The 21,176-nt window shown below is 37.1% G+C and overlaps 1 protein-coding gene across 1 annotated transcript in view; it reads left to right on the top strand.

Moving 5' to 3' along the window:
- The window catches only part of LOC133977718 (C-myc promoter-binding protein-like), a 97,199-nt gene extending 78,421 nt beyond the window's left edge, over positions 1–18,778 (top strand). The window contains 10 exon segments of the mRNA XM_062416016.1: positions 22–256; positions 721–824; positions 1,627–1,802; positions 2,990–3,157; positions 5,908–6,088; positions 6,667–6,921; positions 7,666–7,783; positions 11,866–12,028; positions 13,649–13,713; positions 14,305–18,778. Of these exon segments, the coding sequence (XP_062272000.1) occupies positions 22–256; positions 721–824; positions 1,627–1,802; positions 2,990–3,157; positions 5,908–6,088; positions 6,667–6,921; positions 7,666–7,783; positions 11,866–12,028; positions 13,649–13,713; positions 14,305–14,441 (1,602 nt within the window). The 3' untranslated portion in view covers positions 14,442–18,778.
- Positions 18,779–21,176: the final 2,398 nt, after the last annotated feature.

Below are 21,176 nucleotides of genomic sequence, written 5' to 3'. Positions count from 1 at the left end.
TGCTCTCTCCTGCTCCTCCAGGACGGTCACTGTGACCGCCTCAGCGTGTCCTCCTTCGGTATTGATCCAGACTGCTCCTCCTTACTAGACGATGAGGACTGCAGGGGTTCAAAGAGCTCTATGGTGTCTCCACAGAAGAACGGCCATGTTGGCTCCTTAGGGCCCCGCAGGAGCCCCAGACGCAGCCCGCTCCACAACAGACTGGAAAGCCCCACCGCTGGCTCCAGTTTGGGGAGACCAACATCTCTGCTCCCTGGTGCGACTAAAAACTCTTACTTAACTTCATCAAACAAAAAATCTGAGACTCTTCACATCTATAGAAACATATTAACAACTTTACTTGATAGTTTCTAATATGATTACATTCCAAACAAAGGTTTCCTGGTTTTCAGAGGTTTTCCTGACCCATTCTTACAAAGAATTCAGGCAAAACTTTTATGTATTATTATTTGAATCTTTAATCTTTATTGTCATCTTTGTCTTCTGCTTAATGACAAACAATTTGATGCTAAGAAAGAGAGTATCAGGAATGATTGAATAATTAATCAGAAAGACATTAAACATTAAAGCACAAAACAATATAGATCGGTCACAGAGAGATGTTCCTAAATCTTTATTAAAGACTGCCGGTCATGTCTTCAGTGTTGTTGGTTGTCTCTAAAAGGTGTCCAGAAATATGTAGGTGATACATGTAGGCTCTCTGTGTCTCATACTCTGCAGGGTGCATCCTCTCTCCTCCTGGTTTCCCTCTGCCAGATAAGTCGGACCTCGGCTCTTCACGCTACACCAGCAACACCAGCATCTTCAACAACTTCGCCATGGAGGTAAAACCACAGGATGGAAAGAACTCAGTAGTTTAGTTTATAGGACTTAAATACTGGATGTAAAAGTCAACAAACCAGGAGTGATAGTTTGATACAGAACTTATAAAATACTTTGAACCAGTTGATTTACCAGTAACGGTGCAGCAGTTGTGCGATATGATCTATGGGGAAGTATATAATGATAATGCACTATCTGGATTTGTTCAGTTTAGCACATTTCCTGTTATTGTTTGAGCCCTTTTGCCCTTTATATTGGATTATTCCCAACATTTGTTTCCAGTTATTTGTTTCCAATTACAAGAATTCCCCTGGTATTGAGGTGTTTTTTCCAAAAATGTATTTCTGTACTTTAAACAAAGGAAGCATCCATTCCATCAACAATTTTCTTGGTGTTTTTCTTGCAACTCAGTGGACGTTGGCATATTTTTAGCAGGACGGCAGGAATAAACTCTTTCATTCTTTCATTCTTTCTTTCTAAATTATAAATAATCTCCCTTCAGCAGAACATTTACTTAGATTTAAATTTGACCATTTGACATTCGAACAGTACAAGTAGACAACATATTGTTTTAGTGAGAAGAAGAAGGTATATATCGAATTGTAATAATAAATAAATGAAGTACATACTGTATATAAGAGCATTCAAAAGTTAAGATAAAGGAAAGCGAAATTGAAACAGTTAGTCTGTTTTTTCAGATTCTAACTAATAATTAGAGTTTAAATAAGTGAGGATGATTATATTAAAATGTATGATGTGTCCGTTACAGTACTGAACTTTTCCTCTCTGTGTGTCTGTTCCCAGCTGCTGATCTCCAGCTGTTCTCGCTGTAAGACGTGCGACTGCCTGGTTTACGACGAGGAGATCATGGCCGGCTGGACGGCAGACGACTCCAACCTGAACACCACCTGCCCCTTCTGCGGAAACCCCTTCCTGCCCTTCCTCAACGTGGAGATCAGAGACATGCGAGGACCCGGCAGGTAAAAGACGACTCCTCAATACTGAGCTGCTGGATGTTTATGATTATATTAACCCTCTTTTTCTTTTAATATATTAATGTGTTTGTGTGTGTTTTCTGTTTGTTTTTGGGGCTGGCGTTGTGTTGTGTTCAGGAACAGGTCTGTAGAATACATTCTCCTTTCTATCCTAACCTCTTTATATGAAGGTTTTACTGATATTAGTGGATTTTAGTGGTTATTTATTGATTAGCGTTTAGAAAATCCACTGTGGTAGCTTGATTTTCATTTTAAACAAAAGTTTGACCTCAGTGGGATCTCAAAAAAAGGTTAATAAAGTAAAAGTTTATCCTTCTTAACACATATTGAAAATAGAAACACAGAGATCAATAAATCAGCTGTTTTTGGCGGGTCAGCAATCACACTGATGTTTTAATATTTACCGTCTGAAATATGTTTTGTGTTCTCGGCCCTTCAGTTTGAATGATTGAGCTTCTCTGTTCAGGATGATGTATGAGCAGAGTTTAGGAAACATTTCTTTGTGCTCACTTTGACTTTAAGTGGTGACAAGACTGATTGCATATTCATAAATCCTGGATTTCTTTTATTTTTATAGAGGGAGTAAATGTGCCTTTTAAGAATTTATATTAAGATAATAGAAGTGGAGTTGATCATTAAAAAATCAGCACAATTTTAATGTGGACAGGATTAAATGCTGTAATGGGGCTCCTAATCTAAATGTTGCCCCTATAAATACTGACAGAACAGGGATTTTATAAATGTGGATTAAAAAGGGCATTTTAGTGAAGATCCATTATTAACTTATTAATAATTAAATAGTCATAAATATATATATTGGTAATAACATTAATCTGGTGTAGATGGAAAGGAGCTATGTACTGTAAAATGTGTTGTTGGTTTGTTTTATGTTATATTATTATATTTTGTATGAGTATATTTTTTGTATTATATTTTGTTTTCTCCTTTTCTTCTACTTGTTAACTTAGTCATGTATATTTGTGGTGTTTATCTGTGTGTCTGTTGTTGTATATGATCTGTGTGGACCCCGGGAAGAATAGTTTTTACCATTTGTAATTGCAAATAGGGATCTTAATAAACTAAACTAAACTAAACTAAACTAGATAATCTCATAAAGTAATAAACCAGTCCATGTAATTAAAATAAATAACCTCAGTTTCTTTTCTCCTCAGGTTGTTCCTGAAGGGCAGCCCGTCGGTGGACGAGGCGATGACATCATCGTACTCTGCATCCACAGGATTGGACACAGGGACGTCCACCTTGTCCACTCCGTGTCCCACCACAGCTGTGTCCCCTCCCTCCCCTGTGATCGCTGTCCAGGAGTGTTCAGGAGGAAACAGGTACTCACTATTACTGTGTGTTATGACATGTATCTAATTATTTGTTAGTCCAATCAGGGTGAAAAAAAATCTTTCAAATCAAAAGCTTTGGTGGTGACTCCATCAAAGTGCAGATAAACTATAAATACTAACAGATATTGAAAGACAGAAAGTGGAGGTGATTAAAATGAACTACAGTACATTATACGACATGTTGTCCGAACACAAAAGGCCCCATTTACACCTGGTATTAACATGTCATTATTATCTGGGTAATGATGTTTGATTCATACGTCTTTGCATTCACACCCGGTATTAAAATCCACTTTCGTACTCTTAATTATGCCCCTCGTTGTGATTGGATATCGATTTACAAATTAGTCAGAGGAGGCTGGCAGACACGTCAACGAATTAAGGAAAACATTGCTGTGGATCGGTGTCTCTCGTTCTTTGTGAGGGAGGACTTATAACTACAGATACCACTTGTAGCTTTTTCCAGGCTCAAACTAGCAGGGTGAGTTGGAGATAGGTGAACTTTCAACTTCCTGGGCTGTCTTTTTCTTATGAATGTGATCACAGTGTACAGATTACATTTACACCTGACTGACATCCAATCACATTCAGATCACAATACTCTCTGATTGCATTTAAATCTTACATTAACATGCATTCTTTTGCTTATTTAGATCATAAATGCAGATACAGCTGGAGTGTTAATAGCAGGTGTAAATGGAGCTTTCAGCCAGATATTAATATTGATATCTGAGGTTTACTAAAATATGAGAATGATTTATTGGCCAATATGATTGTTTTTAACCTGATTAATTTAACTGAGCGGGACGTTTTCTTACTTTCACAAAAGCCCTCTTAGGGACAGGTGTTGCAAATTAGCATTAGCTATAAACACTGTGATAAACAGATGCATCAGACAGCTGTTCTAGCCTGTCTATGTATATTATATCTGTCCCTATTAAATAAACCATAATAATTTTACAGCTGAATATTGGGGAGAAAAAGGCTGCTGTCATCATGCATCACACTGCTTCTCTGTCTTAACAGCTTTAGTATTAGAATTGCTAAGAAATATACAAATACATGCTTAAAATGCATTCATATACTATACATAAGAGCTCTTATCTTAGACTACATTATAGAGTGTCAGAAAATATTTTTACATACACTTCATGGATGCTTATAGAGGCCAACAGTGCATCATAAGTATGCAGGAAATGAAAAGAAAAACTTGAATAAATGAGTAGAAACATAATGAATGCAGACTCTTCCATGCAGGGCACGAGGGGTCACTGAGTGGTTCGATGATTATGAAAATGATGTGAATCAGACGGTTACAGTGTCACAGTAACCACATCTGAACCCAGTTGAACACGTACAGATGAGAATGAGAGCGCACCCTTTCAGTTGCTCTCTTCTTGAAGGCGTTTCTGTGGCACACTTGAAGAATGTGATTAGGTTAGAGGGGGGGGGGGGGGGCTTCATCATCAGAGGTCCTTACTAAACATGAGGTGAAAGGTGTTTGGGTGCTTTGCCTTTTTCACACTTACTGCAATCAGCTTGTAATCAGGAGGAGCTGCAGTAAAAGCACCGTGTGGATATGCAGAATGTCCTTTTTTTATAGAAAAGCCAAATGTCGTTTTGACCCCCAAACACAACATGACACACACTTTGTTTGTTCTTAATAAAAAGCTTAATTATTGCTAAATATTAGCATGCACACACTGTATTTTAAAACAGTGTATTTCGTGGTGTGTGGCAAATTTCTTACTAACGTTACTTGTAATTTATATGTATGTGGGAACCCTTAAAACTAAAAGAATAAGACTTTTAGCAATTATAGTTATAGATCAAACAATACATCACATGTAAAATATTTGTTAGGAAGGTTTGAATATAAAAAGTAGAATGAAACATAACCAAACTCAGATCTTTTTTATCATTTTTAAATGCTTTCCTTGATTCAAAACCTATTTTTTCTCCTTCTGATAGGTTTTCAATTCATCAACTAAATTATCTTTTTATATTTTCACTTCTACACACCAACAAAACACAAAAAAGTTAATCTTTGTGATAACTCCCTGATTAAAGATGATAAAATACAACCAGAAAGCAGCTGACACGAGGCCTTAAACGCAGCGCTCACAGTCATCATCACAATTCCTTTAAGGAGAAAAAAACGTGACGACAAAATAAAGGATAAAAATGTCTTTGTTGTCGTGGTGTTTCCTCAGATGAGCTGCATGATATTTTTGCCTCCCCCCTCCTGACTCATCGTCATGCAGCCTCCAGTTTGTCTGATTACAGAGTGCTTTTGAAGTATGAACCTACTGTAGCTGCATCCACATGGATCCACATCTGCATTGTAAAACAGCAGTGTGAGACGATCTGCAGCACCTGGTCCTAACAAAGCTCTGCCTGTGTGTGTGTGTGTGTGTGTGTGTGTGTGTGTGTGTGTGTGTGTGTGTGTGTGTGTGTGTGTGTGTGTGTCTCTGTGTGTCTCTGTGTGTCTGTGTGTGTTTGCATGTATAAAAAGCCTCATGAGGTTATCAGAATATCAGGCAGCACTGGATTTTATCTTTTACGATCTATTTTGTTCTATCTTTTTGCTGAATATTGCTCATATGATTTAAACATCTGGACTATAATTTAACGTCATTCACACTAAAATCACATTTCCCTTAATAGCAAGCTTGCGATGTGTAAAATGTGACTTTAATATGAGTTGTAGTTGATCCCCGTGGTATCTGTCTCCCCAGGACTCAGTCAACCAGTGCTCAGGGTATCGACATCCCCACAGATCGATGGCAGGGGGCACAGTGCCCCGGAGCGCCCATGGCCCGCAGCGTCAGCGCCTTCGGGCCTCTGGGCGAAGCGTCCCAGCACAGCCGCTGTGTGCCGACCTCAGGCAGTCTGCCCAGCCGCCTCAACGAAACCACTGTAAGTCCCAGCAGAAATTACTGATAGGCTACCAGAGTACTTAAGTGGTCAGACTAAAAACTTGAAACCTTATCCCAATTAAACCAGTATTTGCTACAGTGTGCAGATTCTCTACTTTCTTTTGTACTTTTGGTTCGTCGGTTCAGCACCTGGTTACAGTTTTTTTTCTGTATCTTCTTTTTTGTTCTTGTGTGGGGGAAAGAAAACCTTTTGTTTTGCTCCTGTGATGCCAAGAGGGGTGTAGAGTTTGCTCAATGAGCGACGAGCAAAGCCTCTACACCCCCTACACTTACCTCAATGGGCTCACAGGTCGTCTGTATCAGGCTTAGCTTAGGTTTTATGATTTGACTCTAACTTTACTCTATTGCTCGACTCTTTATCTCCAAAAAGTGACGGTATAGTAGTCAGTCTCCTGGCTTTGTCTACTTTTCTTCAGTCTGTGATCTGGACAACCTGTCAGACATTTTGGAGAGCTCAACAGCAGAGCATTAAACCTACTCACTTCCTCTCCTCCTTCCACCTGATTTTATTCATACCAATAAGAAATCTCACCTCTGTTTTTTCCCCACCCCCTGCAGGATCCGCTGAATATGGACTGGCGGCTCCACAACCCCGAGCCGGTCACAGTTCCCTACCTGAGCCCGCTGGTGCTGTGGAAGGAGCTGGAGAGCCTGCTGGAGAACGAGGGCGACCCGGTGATCACGGAGGCCGACATAGTGGACCATCATCCCATCATCTACTGGAACCTGGTCTGGTACTTCAGACGTCTGGATCTGCCCAGCAACCTGCCGGGCCTCATCCTCACCTCCGAGCACTGCAACAGAGAGTCCCAGGTGAGACACACACACACACACACACACACACACACACACACACACACACACACACACAAACATACATAAAAATAATTATAATAATAACTTTAATGTTAAAACACCTTTTAAACAAAGACTAAGAAATTGATTCTACAGCTGTAGTTTAAGGTGGACACATTTCTGGTTTTACCCACTTTATTTTATTTTATTATTTATTTATTTATTTTATTTTATTTTATTTTATTATTTATTTATTATATTATATTATCCTTTATTTTATTTGGGTATTCTGAATTTTTACGTATTTATCCAGTTCATAAGAGTTATGATAGTCTTTTTTTTTTTTTTTAATTCATTGTATTTTTATTTTGCCATATTTTATTTTACTTTATTTTATTTTATTTTATTTTATTTTATTTTATTTTATTTTATTTTATTTTAATTTAATTTAATTTATTTTGTTTAATTAAATTAAATATTATTTTATTTTATTTATTTTGTATTTTATTTATTTTATTTATTTTATTTATTTTATTTATTTTATTTATTTTATTTATTTTATTTATTTATTTCATTTTATTTTATTTTATTTTATAATATGTAAAGCACTTTGTGTTACATTACTATGTATGAAAAGGGCTTTATGAAAATGAAGATTGAATGATTGATTGATTGATTGATTGAACAGTAGAAATGTGTTTTTTGTTGTGAGTTACACAACATTTATTGACTCCAACATTTCTCTCTCTTTCTTCCCTGCAGGTTCCTCGTCACTGGATGTCTGAGGACAGTAAACACGTGTTGATCCAGATCCTGTGGGACAACCTGAAGCTGCACCAGGACCCGCTGCAGCCTCTCTACATCCTCTGGAACACATACAGTGAGTCACATTGATCTCTCTCTTTAACTTTAAAACTGGTCTGCAGATTAGACCCGTTTAATATTCATCAGGTAGCGGGATCCTTTACTCGACTCTCTCGCACGAAACAGGATCCAGCCATCGGGAAGGTTTTAGGAACGTTTTCTCAAGAAATGCAGGAATTAAACTTTAATGATCCTCGAAGCAAAAGAGTAGAAAAAAAAATGAAAAGAGAAAAATGTGATGTAAACAAAAGTATAACAAAGTGGTAATTTATATGCAGAGTGAACAAAAGGGCAGCGTGTGGATTATGTTTTTATTAGGCTTCAGAAAGTTACAGCAGCTGTTGACGGAGATAAGGAAAAGACGGCAGGACGTGTGTGGAATAAAACGTGTCATCTGTGTGTTTGTTTTTTTATAACTTCTTCTTCCTGTTGAAGATCTCACGAAGCTGGAGCGTCTCTCATGAATACTAATGAATACTAAGACATCACAGACACAGGAAAACACTATCATCACTACTGTGTGGACAGATGGAGCTGAATATGTCAAACCTTCAGTCAAAAAGTGTTATTTTGTTTATTCTCATCTCAGCTTTGGTAAACAGATTAATTCTCCAGCTGAGAAGAATTTCAAAATCAAGTCGCTCTTCTTGTTATTAACACCTTTTTTTCCTGTTTCCTGCATGACTGTAAATACTGATATATCTGTGTTAGTCAGTCTTCTGTTTCATGTCTGCACTTTGTTCTTAGTTCTTGTCTTTAAAGGACAGATTCACAGTTTTTCCACATCTGTCTTAAAACATCAGTCAGGTGCCTGTATGAGCATTGAAACAGGTTTCTCTTGCTGTAATCATGTTAATAGTGTTAATTATATCCGTTATAAGCTCCTCCTACTAATGTACTTCCACTGTATGTGATGGGGATCAACTCAAGCTGAACTGGAGCTTCAGCAGTATGTGTTAAATAAAGTGGGTATCTTCCAAATTTACAGTCTTTTTAATATAAAATAACCTCTTTGTGTTTCCTTGTTGAGCTGTAACTTGAAGATATTGACTTGATTTGTGTAACTCAGACTGCTGAAGCTTCGTATAAGCTTCAAATACAATTTAAATGCATTTTTGCACAGAAGCAGGACGGTGGATTTTCACTATGGATATCACTTACATTGTAATTGTATTATGAAGAGATCTTCTAATGGTCAATATGAACAGGAGGAATGATTACAGCATGAAAAAACTATTTCAGGGTTCATTTGGGCTCCTGAATGTTGCTTTAATACAGAGTTTAGAAACTGTGAAACTACCCTTTAAGATAAAAGGAAGAAAGAAAAGAAGTAGGGTTCAATTGAGATAGCCAGTTTTCAAGTTGGTAAAATATTTATGGTTCATTTTGAAAGCAAAAAAAATCTCATACGGAAGTTTTGTCCTGTTTTTCCTTTTAGATGCTCATTAAAAAACTCACTTATTTACATTTAACAGGCTGCAGGTTTTCCACTAGTCATTATCAGACTAGTTCAACATATGAAAACTTGAACCTCCTGTTGAAAACGCAGCAGTTTAGACCTTCAGAAGTATAGTTGTTAAAAAAACTGACATAAAAAACATTAAATCCTTACATTTTGCAGGTCACACATCATGTGGTTAGAGCATTTAATATTCAAGAGTATCAGTAGTATCAGAGTTTGCATCTCAGTTTGTTACAAAGACGTCAGAGTGATACAACAACTGCACAACAGCTGTATTTGTTACACCTCTGAGAATGAACAGACGTGCCTCGGCTCAGTTATTGCAGTCTGCAGTTATTGATTGTTTTATGGAGAAGGTGGCGTGGAGGTAGCCGGCTCCTCCTCCTCCTCCTCCTCCTCCTCCTCGTCCTCCTCCTCCTCCTCCTCCTCCTGAGAGCCAGCTAATCCTTCTGCTAACAGGCTCTGTCTGCTCTCTTGTCTTTCCAGGGCTTAATTGTACTCTGTTGTTAGAGAGTGAGTGTTCACCTCTGCTGCAGACTCCCACAGATGAGTCCTGTTGTTTTTGTGCTCTGACTGTACCGTCCGAGGCCGGCCTGCTCGCTCTCTGTGTCGTCTGTTTTCACGCCCCCCGCCCCCCCCGCCCCCCCGCTTGATGCATTGTAGTGTCATCTGTGGAAAGTCAGCCTCTAGTTTTTCGTGGTTTCTTTCAGCTGCCGTGTTTTGGAATGAAAGTGCGAGTGTGAAATCGTACAAAGGTTTAGGGGGGGTTGTTTTTTTGTCTTTTTGTGAATGTTGAATGTTTTCAATGTTTAAAAAATCATATGTGCTGACCAGAATGTATAGATGTACAGTAGATGTGTTTTGCAATGTCTACACAATATTTCAGCTACTTGATATGTAATGAAAGCAAAAAAAAAGCAAAAAATTGGGCTCAAATACAGCTTTGCTTTGTATTTGAATGTGAGGTTTTGCATCTCTGGTTGAATGTCCACTGTGTTATTTCACCCGCTTGACTTGACATAGATGTTTAGTTTTTTAAACACAGACATTGCTGCAGTACTTAAAGGGCTGGGTACTTCATTATTCTTTATATTTCATCCACTCACATCTGATTGATCTGCTTGCTTAGGCAACAGCCTCCTTGTTCTCTCTCAGGAGGAACATAATGTGGCAGAAACTCTATAAAGTCACCTTAACTTTTACATACTGTTCATATTCTCACTCATAATTAGTCTCTACACCAACTCACATTCATAAATTCCCCATCAGTCATTTAATAAATGTTTGATTCTGAATCTTATGGAGAAAAAAAAAGACATTTTATGGTCTAGGAGAACATTTTATAGAATATGATGAATACAAAAACATGTTTGAATGCTGATTTTTCAATTTGTTTAATAAACACAGGTTCAATTTTTACATTTGTATTCATAAAAAATGTGTAGCAGCTGCACAAAATATTTCCTTGGGTCACATTAGGAAAAGTCAGACTAAAATAAATGTTTATACGGTGTTTTTACAGGTTTTTATGTGATGGGTAAAACCAGTATGTAAAAAGCACATAAACACACTAAATTGGATTAAACCTGGATTTAAATAGGATTACACCAATTTAAAGGATTTGGATGGCAAGTTTCTATATTGTTCTTACTGTCAACACATCTCATGTGCAGAGCCAAACCAACAATGAACTAATCTACTTAAAAGTTTCGTTTGTGTATCCAAAGTCAGATTTATCGTATTCCTCTGTGCTGTGGAGCAACGTTGACGTCAAAAAAACTATTAAAAACACGTCAATGAGCCACAATGCTGCACTGGGTGACATGCTCCTTCCCCATAAAGATTACACTCAAGTTACTTTGTTGAAAAATGGCTCAAAAGCTTAATAATGATGCGATATGTAACGCAACAAGCTGGTGAAACTCTGCAAAGAGATGCACATTCCTGCACATGCTCAGTTGCGTCCGCCTTACACAGAACTGCTCTGCAGAGACTGAAAAGTATTCGACTTTTGAGCTGTTTCTAAACACACTAATTTAACCGTAATCATGACATAAAGAACATATTTTATAATCTTTGAGGTCTGTGGCACAGAGGAATAACATATATCAAACTTTAGATACACACACAATACTTTTTAGTAGGATGAGATTTGTTCATAAAAATGAAAATATAGAAAATTATCAGACTGGTCCTTTAAAAGTATAGACGGACACATAACTGAATTTTTCATAATATACTGTAGTATCCAGTTTAAGTGATTAAAAATACATAAAACGTTATAATTTATTTAAATCACACTAAAAGATCATAGTGAAGCAATTCAGACAGTTACTACATGTCAAACTTTTATTCAACACATACTTAACCAGTGCCAATTGTTACTATTATTATTTATTTATTCAGAATATTTTTACTTTAATTAGATCTTATTGAACATCAGCATCAAATGAAGCTCTGCTGTACACCAGTCCAGATACCCAGCCCCAAGTACTTTTCATTTGAGTGAAATCCTGTTTTTCCTGGGAGAAAACCATCATCATTTAATCATAATTAATGTCTCCACTAACAAAGAGTCTGCCGCTGAACTCTCTCTCTCTGTGTGTGTGTGTGTGTGTGTGTGTGTGTTTTGGTAGATGTGGGTTACCCTCTGTCCCGGCGGATCCCGGAGGAGGAGAAGCCGTTCACTGAGGAGCTGCTGCAGAGCGTGGTGAAGAGCATCCAGAGGAACGACGTCAGCAGACCGATGGCACAGCTGCTGCAGATGCTGGGTCAGACGCTCGGGGTCAAAAGGCAAAGGTCAGCACCTCCTCCATCTTTAGATATACTGTATATATTTATTTAAAGGATTTGGCTTATTACATTTGATTATATCTATCCAAAGTCCTCCATTCACTCATTCATTACTCCGTACACTGAATAGTTTACTCAGTACTGAAGAATAAACACTTTTCATCATCATTTTGCATCATTTGAGTCTCACAGTGGTAATTTCCACATCTATGAAATGTGTAATACTTTGTGGGATTGTTAGGCCCACTTTACACGACAACGCTCCCGGGTGAAACCGACAAAATATTTTATCAGATGTGCCTTTCGTTTAGACAGCGACAGCGTTTTGGGGGCTTAAAAACGCAAAAAAATGAACCCACCCTCCAGAGTGTAAATCTTAAAAACGCTCCACCGTCGCGTTCCCGTCTAAAGGGTAAAAACGCAAAAGTCTGCCTTAAATGCAGCAGAATTTTTGCTGCCGTCTGAAGCTGTAACCTAGGTGACAGACGCTCTTCCATGTGACGTCACGTACCTATCCTTCTGCTTATACCTGTCTGCTGCAGCGGGGCCGACAATGACAAAGGAGGGGGGAGAGAAGTGTGGTCCGAGACAAAATGGTCAGTTTTTGTTCGCTTCTTAGCCATGTTTTGGAAGAGAAGTAGAGGGAAGGTTCTACACAGGCGCAGACTTTGTGGTGTTGTGTGCATACAACATTGAATTCCAAAAACTTTTGCGTCACCGTATGCACGCAGATTTCCCCCAAAAAACGCTCATCTAAACGCGGAATAAAAAGTGAGAACGCAACGCCACTTTTGCGTTTTCTGTTCAGATCGTTTCCGTGTAAACATAGCCTTAGTTTAAAGTAGTTTAGCTGGCATGGATGCTAATTATAGAATAGCATATATGTATTAATTCCATTGTGGAGATTTTTGAGAGAACATGATGGTGGATAAATGTACACACTCAAAAGGGTGGAGGATAAATATAAGAACTGCAAAGATCAATTAATTAATTAGTCGAGCAGCAAAATTAGTCTGCAACCATTTTGATAATTAGTAAAGTAATTTAATGTCAAAATATAACTTGGTCCAGCTTCTTGGATCTGTATATTTTCTGTTTTTCTTGTTCTTTCTTGTTGTTTATGATAAAAACAGAATATTTTCGGGGGTTTTGGACTTTTTTTCTCAACAGAACATGAAATTTGAAGATGTCACCTTTTGACTCGGGGAACTCTTGATGCCTCAATTCCTCAATTTTCTGACATTTTACAAACAAATATATAAATTAAGAAAATAATTATAGATGAATCAATACTGAAAATAATCAGCCATAGTAAATGTAGTGGACTGTATAGTAACTCAGGTCTTATACATTCATCACTGATCATTAGGTTACACAAATATTTTCTACATTATGGCTAAATACGCTGCTTCAGTGCCACATTATTTATTTACGTGTGTGGAATTAACTAAAATTGATTCTGTTCCCTCTGGTTGTATTGGACGTTTATGTCCAGAAAGTAATGATTTGGACAATGATTTTATTTTTAAGCCCTGATTTAATGAGTCAAACTGTTACTTTTAAGCTTTCACTGACGGAGACAACGTGTGTTTGCTGCTTATTGACTTCGATTCTCTTCCTCATCAGGAGTTTGTACAGAGACATCCTCTTCCTCTCCCTGGTGGCTCTGGGAAAAGATAACATTGATATCGGTGAGTCTTGAATTGTTTATGTTTTAATGGTTAACGTGCTGTAATGTATTGTTGTTTTTCATTGACATCTCACAGTACGAAAAACAGGAGGTGTAAATAACCGCATAAATGATGATTAATTTCCATTTATCTGCTGTAGTTTGTGCTTCTTGGCTCATTGTCACAGTTTATTAGGACTCTTGAATAGATCGTCATTATCATCGTTAATTATATTCGTGACATCTTTGCTTTTCCTGCTACGATAAGTCTAAATATCTGCTGTGAAAATGGCTGATACTCCTCCTCCACACGTTTTTTTTTTTGGGATTGACTAGATTATTAGATGAACTTTATTGTCCCGAAGGAAATTTGTCTCGGGCTAAAAGTGCCAGGTGCAGCTGCACATATACAACAATACATAATAAGCACAGAAAAACAAAACATACACAGCAACACAAAATCACAAAAAGTGCTTCAAAGTGCTTTAAAGTGTAGCATATTGCACAAGATCATGTGACGTACGGCACAAGAAAGGAACACAGTAAAAACACTAAAATGGATAAAACTATATGACAATCTAAGTACTCTACAAACCTTCTCTTCTACCCTCAGACGCCTTCGATCGTGAGTACAAGCTGGCGTACGACCGCCTGACGCCCAACCTGGTGAAGCTGACCCACAACTGCGACCGTCCTCCCAGCACGGGGGTCATGGAGTGTCGCAGGACGTTCGGAGAGCCTTACCTGTAAAAAAAAAAAAAAAAAAAACCCAACAAAAAACACACACACACACACACACACAGCGGGGTCAACATCCCAAAAAAACACACACCACCCGAGTCATTGCTTTAAAAGACGAGCTCAGGAAAAACCTCTATGGAAGACTGTGAATGTGCACTGTGGTAATGTTTCATTTAAAAAGGGTGAAGTGGACGGCCGTCAGCGTTATGTAGCCTGACTAAGAGAATTAAAAAAAAAAGAAGAAGAAAAAGACTTTATCTGAACGAACCATAAAAACCACTTCATGCAGCGTTGTCTTTGGAAGATTAGACAAATATACTGTACATACACAGCAGTAGAGGATTTTTTTAAAATGCAACATTTATATTGTATAGTCACACAGCATATGAAGACTAATATTAGCAATATTTTAACTTGAATTCTATTTATACAAAGTAAGCTTTATTTATTGTAGTGTCTTCTTCTTTTTTCTTGTTTTTTTTTTGTGTGTGTGTGTGTGTGTGTGTGTGTCGGGCGTAGTTTTTTTCATGTCGTGTCGTCATCTCGCAGTTTAAACCAGGACGACTTGAACCTGAACACTCAGCGCTCAATTTGCACCGACGTGTGGAGAGAGAGTATGTTACCGTTTGTATTTAGTGTCTGCTGTTAAGAGATGATTTAAGATTCAGTGCTTTAAAAAAAAACAAAAAACACACTTAGAGAATGTTTTTAAGCTGCCTTTAACGTTAGTCCCGAGTCTGAAGATTAATGTCCAACAGTTAAAGTAGAGCTCTACGTTTTCATTTCATTTAAACCGTGACGTTTACACAACAGTACACAAAACAGTATATTTTTGGTATTTTATCATCATATGAACAATAACTTTTCTTTTTTTTGGTAGTTTTCTGTACCGGTGGATCACAGAAAAAGCAAATATCAGTATTACTGCTCATCGTCTTTGTACTGAAACACACACACACACACACAAACACAAACGTGATGATAAATATGTAGTTTACATTAACGTCTGTCATTACGAGATGAATTGAAGTGTTGGAAGTTTATCCTGAAACACAGAAGCTGCTCCGATAGAAGAAAAACAAACCCCTAAAACTAAATAATTTGTCACTTTTCTGTCCGTGCTGATAAAAAAAACACTTTCACTTCATTTAATTACACATTCAGGCAGTGATACGAGCCTGTTGAACTTCTTTAATGTAACTAATTCTACTATTTTTTATAGTTTTGGAAAGATTTCAGTCAGTAGTTATTGTTAACATTAAACTCTAAGTAATGGCGGACATCTGAGAACAAAGAAACATTGCTATAAGAAAGACAAGAAACAAAAACAGACATTTATTCAGATGAACTAAATTACTTCAATAATTTATAGTATTACATTTGTTTCATAATAATTGAACAAAGTTTCCCAATAATCAAACAAAAAATAAATAAATTGAAACTAAAAAAACTACCTGAAAAGCAACATTTACAATAAAAACTATACAAAAGTGCTACATTTATAATTATAATACTCTCACTTTTCTTTCAGTGATCAGGATTTCTAATTTACACTCACGTCTTTTTAGTTCCTGATAAGTGAAAAAAAAAAAAGAGAATATTATAATCAAATGATGCACTTGTATTGTAAGTTTTGCCTTCGAGGTCTTCTTTGTTTGGTCTTAATTTAGTTAAGAATTAAATTATTATTAATATTTTAATTCATTGGGAGATTTAGTTCAGTTTAATATGACACAATTTTAACTCTAATAATCCTTCAATTCACAGAAAAACTGCAGCAAAAATGTTTTCAAACCCAATAAAGCCTTTACTGTCCGGCTGTCACAGGTTGCTTAGATACATAAACACATATCTGTTTTATTTTACATTGATGGTACACGTTGTAAAACCAGCCTGTGGCTCTACAGCAGCATATCTGAATGTTTACGGCAAAGTCTGTGACGGTACTGAATGAATCTCAGAAGCTTTACTGATAAAGACCGACGAGTGTATTAAATCACTAATCGAATGGTACAAACTTCAACCGTTACACTGATGAACTCTGGACTGTTTTTATGAGTCTTGCACCAGAATGTGGTTTCTGTAAGTTGTTAATGGGAGAAAAAAAGAGGTTAAAACACTTTGACAGAGAATGTAGAAAAGGGTCATTTAAGTGCAGGTTTATTTACTATAACTGAGCTGATGTTTGTCATTGCTTTGTTTCACCTGCAGCTTCCTGTTTATAAGTTGTGTAAAAAAAAGCTCACAGTGGAGCAGAGACGTTAAAGTTCGGAGGAAAATTTCAGGGAAAATGTTGGAAGTATCCCCAAAGTAACATCCATCATCACCATCATCATCATCATCCTGTATAAACTTTAAACATCAGCTTTAGTACAACCATATATATGTAAAAAACAACAGTTAAGAAAAAGGGAGATGCTATAATAAGGAGTAATGATGGTAAAGAACAGATGGTAGCTAGGTAAAGTTGCCCTGTGGAGTACTCTCCCAAAAACACTTTGTGTGTATCGTTGAGGTCTTAAAAAAAAAAAAAATTTGAATGCATTTCTTTCCTCAAAAAACATTTTGCAAAGTCAGTTTTCTTTTAGATTCAACTTTTTTTTTACATCCATGTTTACTAGCCTGCAGTCGTCTTCTTCTCTGACTTTTCCGGCACATCACAGCCTCCTGTAGTTAAATGAACGTGTGTCTCTTCTCCTGTGACTCACTCATAATAAAATACAAACTTCTCCAGAGCGCTACCAGAGGTTAGAAACTCCACAGGGCAACTTTCTGCACATCTCAGTGCCTGTTAGAAGCAGATTGAACAGAATTTATACGACTACGTCTCCATCAAGTGGGTTAAATTCTAAAATGCATGTTTCTTGCAAAAAATAGCAGGCTGACATACTGTTACAATACGTTATACATTACTTACCGTTACTGTACGTGTTTCAGCTCATTTTGGCAGATACCTCCGTCTACGAGCAGGAGTCAGCCACAGAAAAGCAGTGATGAAGAAACTGTTGTGTACATGGTTTCTGTTTCTGTTTCTGAAATTAAGTTTATTTTAAGTAAATTACAACAATTACAGCAAGAGAAAGCTGGTGGATATCTCCGTTAAACTTTAAACAAGAGAAAAAACCCGAAAAGCCAAAACAGAGAAATGTGCATTTACGAATTTAGCCGGCTTAGTGTGAACAATCTCTTTATCTCAGACTCTGATGCAAATTCAGAACCTGAAGTTTATGTCCAAGTTTGTTTTATCATCATAAAAACTTTATCAAACCAGGATGTTGTTACCACCCACTACTCACTTACACTTTACAGTCCGTTAAAGTTTAATTTTTTTATGTATCTGTGTTTATTTTTGCCCACAACTTATTTAAGCAGCTTCATCTCTGGAAAGAACATTTCCAACATGAAGCAGCCTCTGCTGATGAAATGAATAAAGATGGTTTTGTATCAGCTGTGGAGGCTGTGAAAGTTAAGAGAGGTCCGATTGTGTTAAATTGTCCTTTGAGGGAATGAACGTTGGTCATATGATGCCGTGACCCCCCCCTAAAAAAAAAAAAGAGACACAGATGTTTTTATACTGATTAAAATTTTGACACTAAAGAAAATCAGATTCACCCTCGAAGCATTTACTGGTTTTTATTTAACATTCACTTTGAGACTGTTAATTGTAAAAGTATGGAAGGTAAACCAGGACTTAAAAAAAAAAAAGTGACACAAAAGTGGGCTGAGATTTTGGAAATGTATGAGAACAGTTGTTTTGCATCTGGATACAAATCTCTGCACACATTTGCACTAATACATTTTTTTGGCCAAATTATTCTGGATGAAACTGGATTTGGGAGAAACTTGTAAACTGGTTAATTATTGCTTTCATGTGACTGTTAATCGAACATGATGACTGACGGACTGATATGATGGTTGAAGGAGGACCTCCGGTTTAGACTCAGGTCTTATGAATGTTAACCACATGTATAACCAGTCCTGGAAAAGTCAGGAAGTCGCTTTGTCCCCACAAAAAAAAAAGAACGAACTGCTTTGACCCGGCAGGTCCAGGAGAGGACGCATCGACTTCGATGTCAGCAGCTTGTAAAAAAAGAAAAGCTGCCATTCATCTGTGGATTTTTGTTGTTTTAAAAGAAAAAAAGAAGAAAAAAAAAACAAAGTTGTACAAATGAATGATTTTACAGAATCTGGGGCCCTGTACATTTTAACTCGCCCTTTGTAGAAATCACATTTTATAGCAGTTTATTCACACATGTGCAAAAAAAAGGTCCTTTTAGATGTTGTTGAAGGTTCTGTACAGAGATGAGATCTTCAGGACTGTTTAACTGTAAATAAAAATCACCTACACTCTCACTTCTGGTTTCTTTATTGATTGTTTTCTTTTTTTATTAAAACTTTTATAAAACTGTAGCTGTGCAACTTTTTACTGTTTTTCAGACGTACTCATAGATTGTCGCTGTGGATATCGCAAGCATGACAAACAACCCAAAATATCCTCTAGACCAACTCTTAAAAAGGTGCAATAAATGACATTAAGCTACCAATTTGAAGCCAAGGCTCCAAAATGACAGAATGCAGGAATGCATGAATATATTTCATATTTTTGCAGGGGGATCAACGAATGTAGTTTTGAATGATTTTAATGGGGAAATATTTGTCCCTAAGAATGTTGGTGTAACACTTTTTTCTACATAGTGTATTATAGACCTATTATAAGTGATTAAGTTAAAAATAAATAAATACAAATCCTTGGAAAAAATGATGCCATATGCATGAACACAGCCCAAAATGATCAAGAAAATAAAAATGAAAAGCCAGAAATGTCCCTAAGTGAGGCATAAAGGTTAAGACATGCTACTATTATGTTATCCAAGCTTCTCTGTTATTTGTTTTGGTAAATGCACCTGCATGTGATTCCCTCTGTGTCCTCGACGTACATTTCAAAGATGGCTTCTGAAAACATTTGAGGTGAGAATTACGGGAATGTAGTAACAGAATCTGGATCCATATTTGATCATCACTGCCTAGTTTGAATGGTTGGGCCGTGGGTTGACGGCCACTAAATCTCACACACTGGTCCTTTAAGAGAACAAATTAACCAAAGATACATAGAGCTTTCCTCCTGTGGCATCATCAAGCTAAACTTTACATTTTTAGCTCCATTAGTTCCATTAGTGGTAAGAATCGATCCAAAAACATAATTTTCTGTGTAAATAAGCATTACAGCTGTTCTCCAATAAACTTCACACAGCTGATGTTCACTGTTAAAAAAATAATTTATTGCAGCATGGAATTTTAATTTTAAATATTGATAGTATTCCTATCAATAATACACATTTTGCATCCACTTCAATCCGACAAGAGCATTTAACAAGACAGTAACATCTTTACAACATGACACCTGTCAGCTCTTCTCACAGCTACGACAGTCTGACACACATACAAACCACTGCTTCTCTCCAACACAGTTAATGTTGACTCAATTAAATTTTCTTTTTTTTTTTTTTCCACACAAAAAACTTTCTTAACACACTGAACACGAACAAACACTAGTTTGGTTGAATACAGAACAGTTTTTAGGGATACAGTTCAGAGAATACTGAACGTACTGAAGTTGCATCCAGTAGTTTGGAAGTGCTGCACAGTGAATCTGTTCAGTCAGTGGTTAAAATGGACAGAATTTATTTAACCTATAAAAAAAAAAGTCACCTCACCTCCAGAAGCTTTCAATGAAAAACCCACCCTAACACAGCTGCACACTTTACTAAAATAGTCAGTACTAATGGTGATGTAATGTATGTTTCATTGTTAGTTTTGTGGTAGAAAATGACCGGTCATATTAACTATTGTGACATCTTTATGTGACTGATATATCCAGCGGCTACAGTGAAGTCTGACACCTGGAAACATTATAATAGAGCTAAAATAGCAGGTTGTGATTTGGTGTCAGTCCCTGCAAATCAAAGAGCGAGGTTTTCTTTTCTAGAGTGCTCCTAGTCCTACAAGGAGAAATGAATTGTATAAAACATGTAAGTACTCTACCTCCTGAGTGGCTGTGGCTCAGGAGGTTTGATTCCCCGGCTCCTCCAGTCCACATGTCGATGTTTCCTCGAGCAAGATACTTAACCCCAAAAATTGCTCCTGTTGCTGTGCCAACGGTGTGTGAATGTTTATGAATGATTAGCTTCCTCCTGATGAGCACGTTGGCACCCTGCGTGGTAGCCCCCTGTCATCAGTGTATGAATGTGTGTGAAATGGTGAGACATGTAGTGTAAAAGTGCTTTGAGTTGTCATAATGACTAGAAAAGCGCTATATAAGCACAGTCCATTTACTATTTAGTCCATAACTTCGAGACCCACGGGAGCCAAAAAAAAGTTACACTGAACTGTAATTTTAAATATAAAAAGGATAACACTGTTGATTTTCTACATTGTTCTTATTATTAACTAATCTCATGTGCAGAGCCAAACTAACAATGAACTGATCCACTACTAAGTATCTTGTGTGTCTCCAAAGTCTGATAAATCTTATACCTCTGTGCTGTAGGCCTCTGTTGTTGTGCAAAAACTATTAAAAACACATCAATGAGCCGCTCTGGGTTTCTTGCTCCTTCGTGGTTAATTTAATCTTTTTAGAAACAGAGATAGTAAATCTAAGGCCAGAGTGTTCCTAGTACGCTGATCTGTTTGCAGAGCTTCAACAGCTTGTTCTGCTACATAAAAACAACATCTTGACTTTATACT

This window comes from Scomber scombrus, chromosome 1 (assembly GCF_963691925.1).
Source record: "Scomber scombrus chromosome 1, fScoSco1.1, whole genome shotgun sequence".
Lineage (NCBI taxonomy): Eukaryota > Metazoa > Chordata > Actinopteri > Scombriformes > Scombridae > Scomber > Scomber scombrus.
This window is presented reverse-complemented; position numbering and strand designations above follow the sequence as displayed.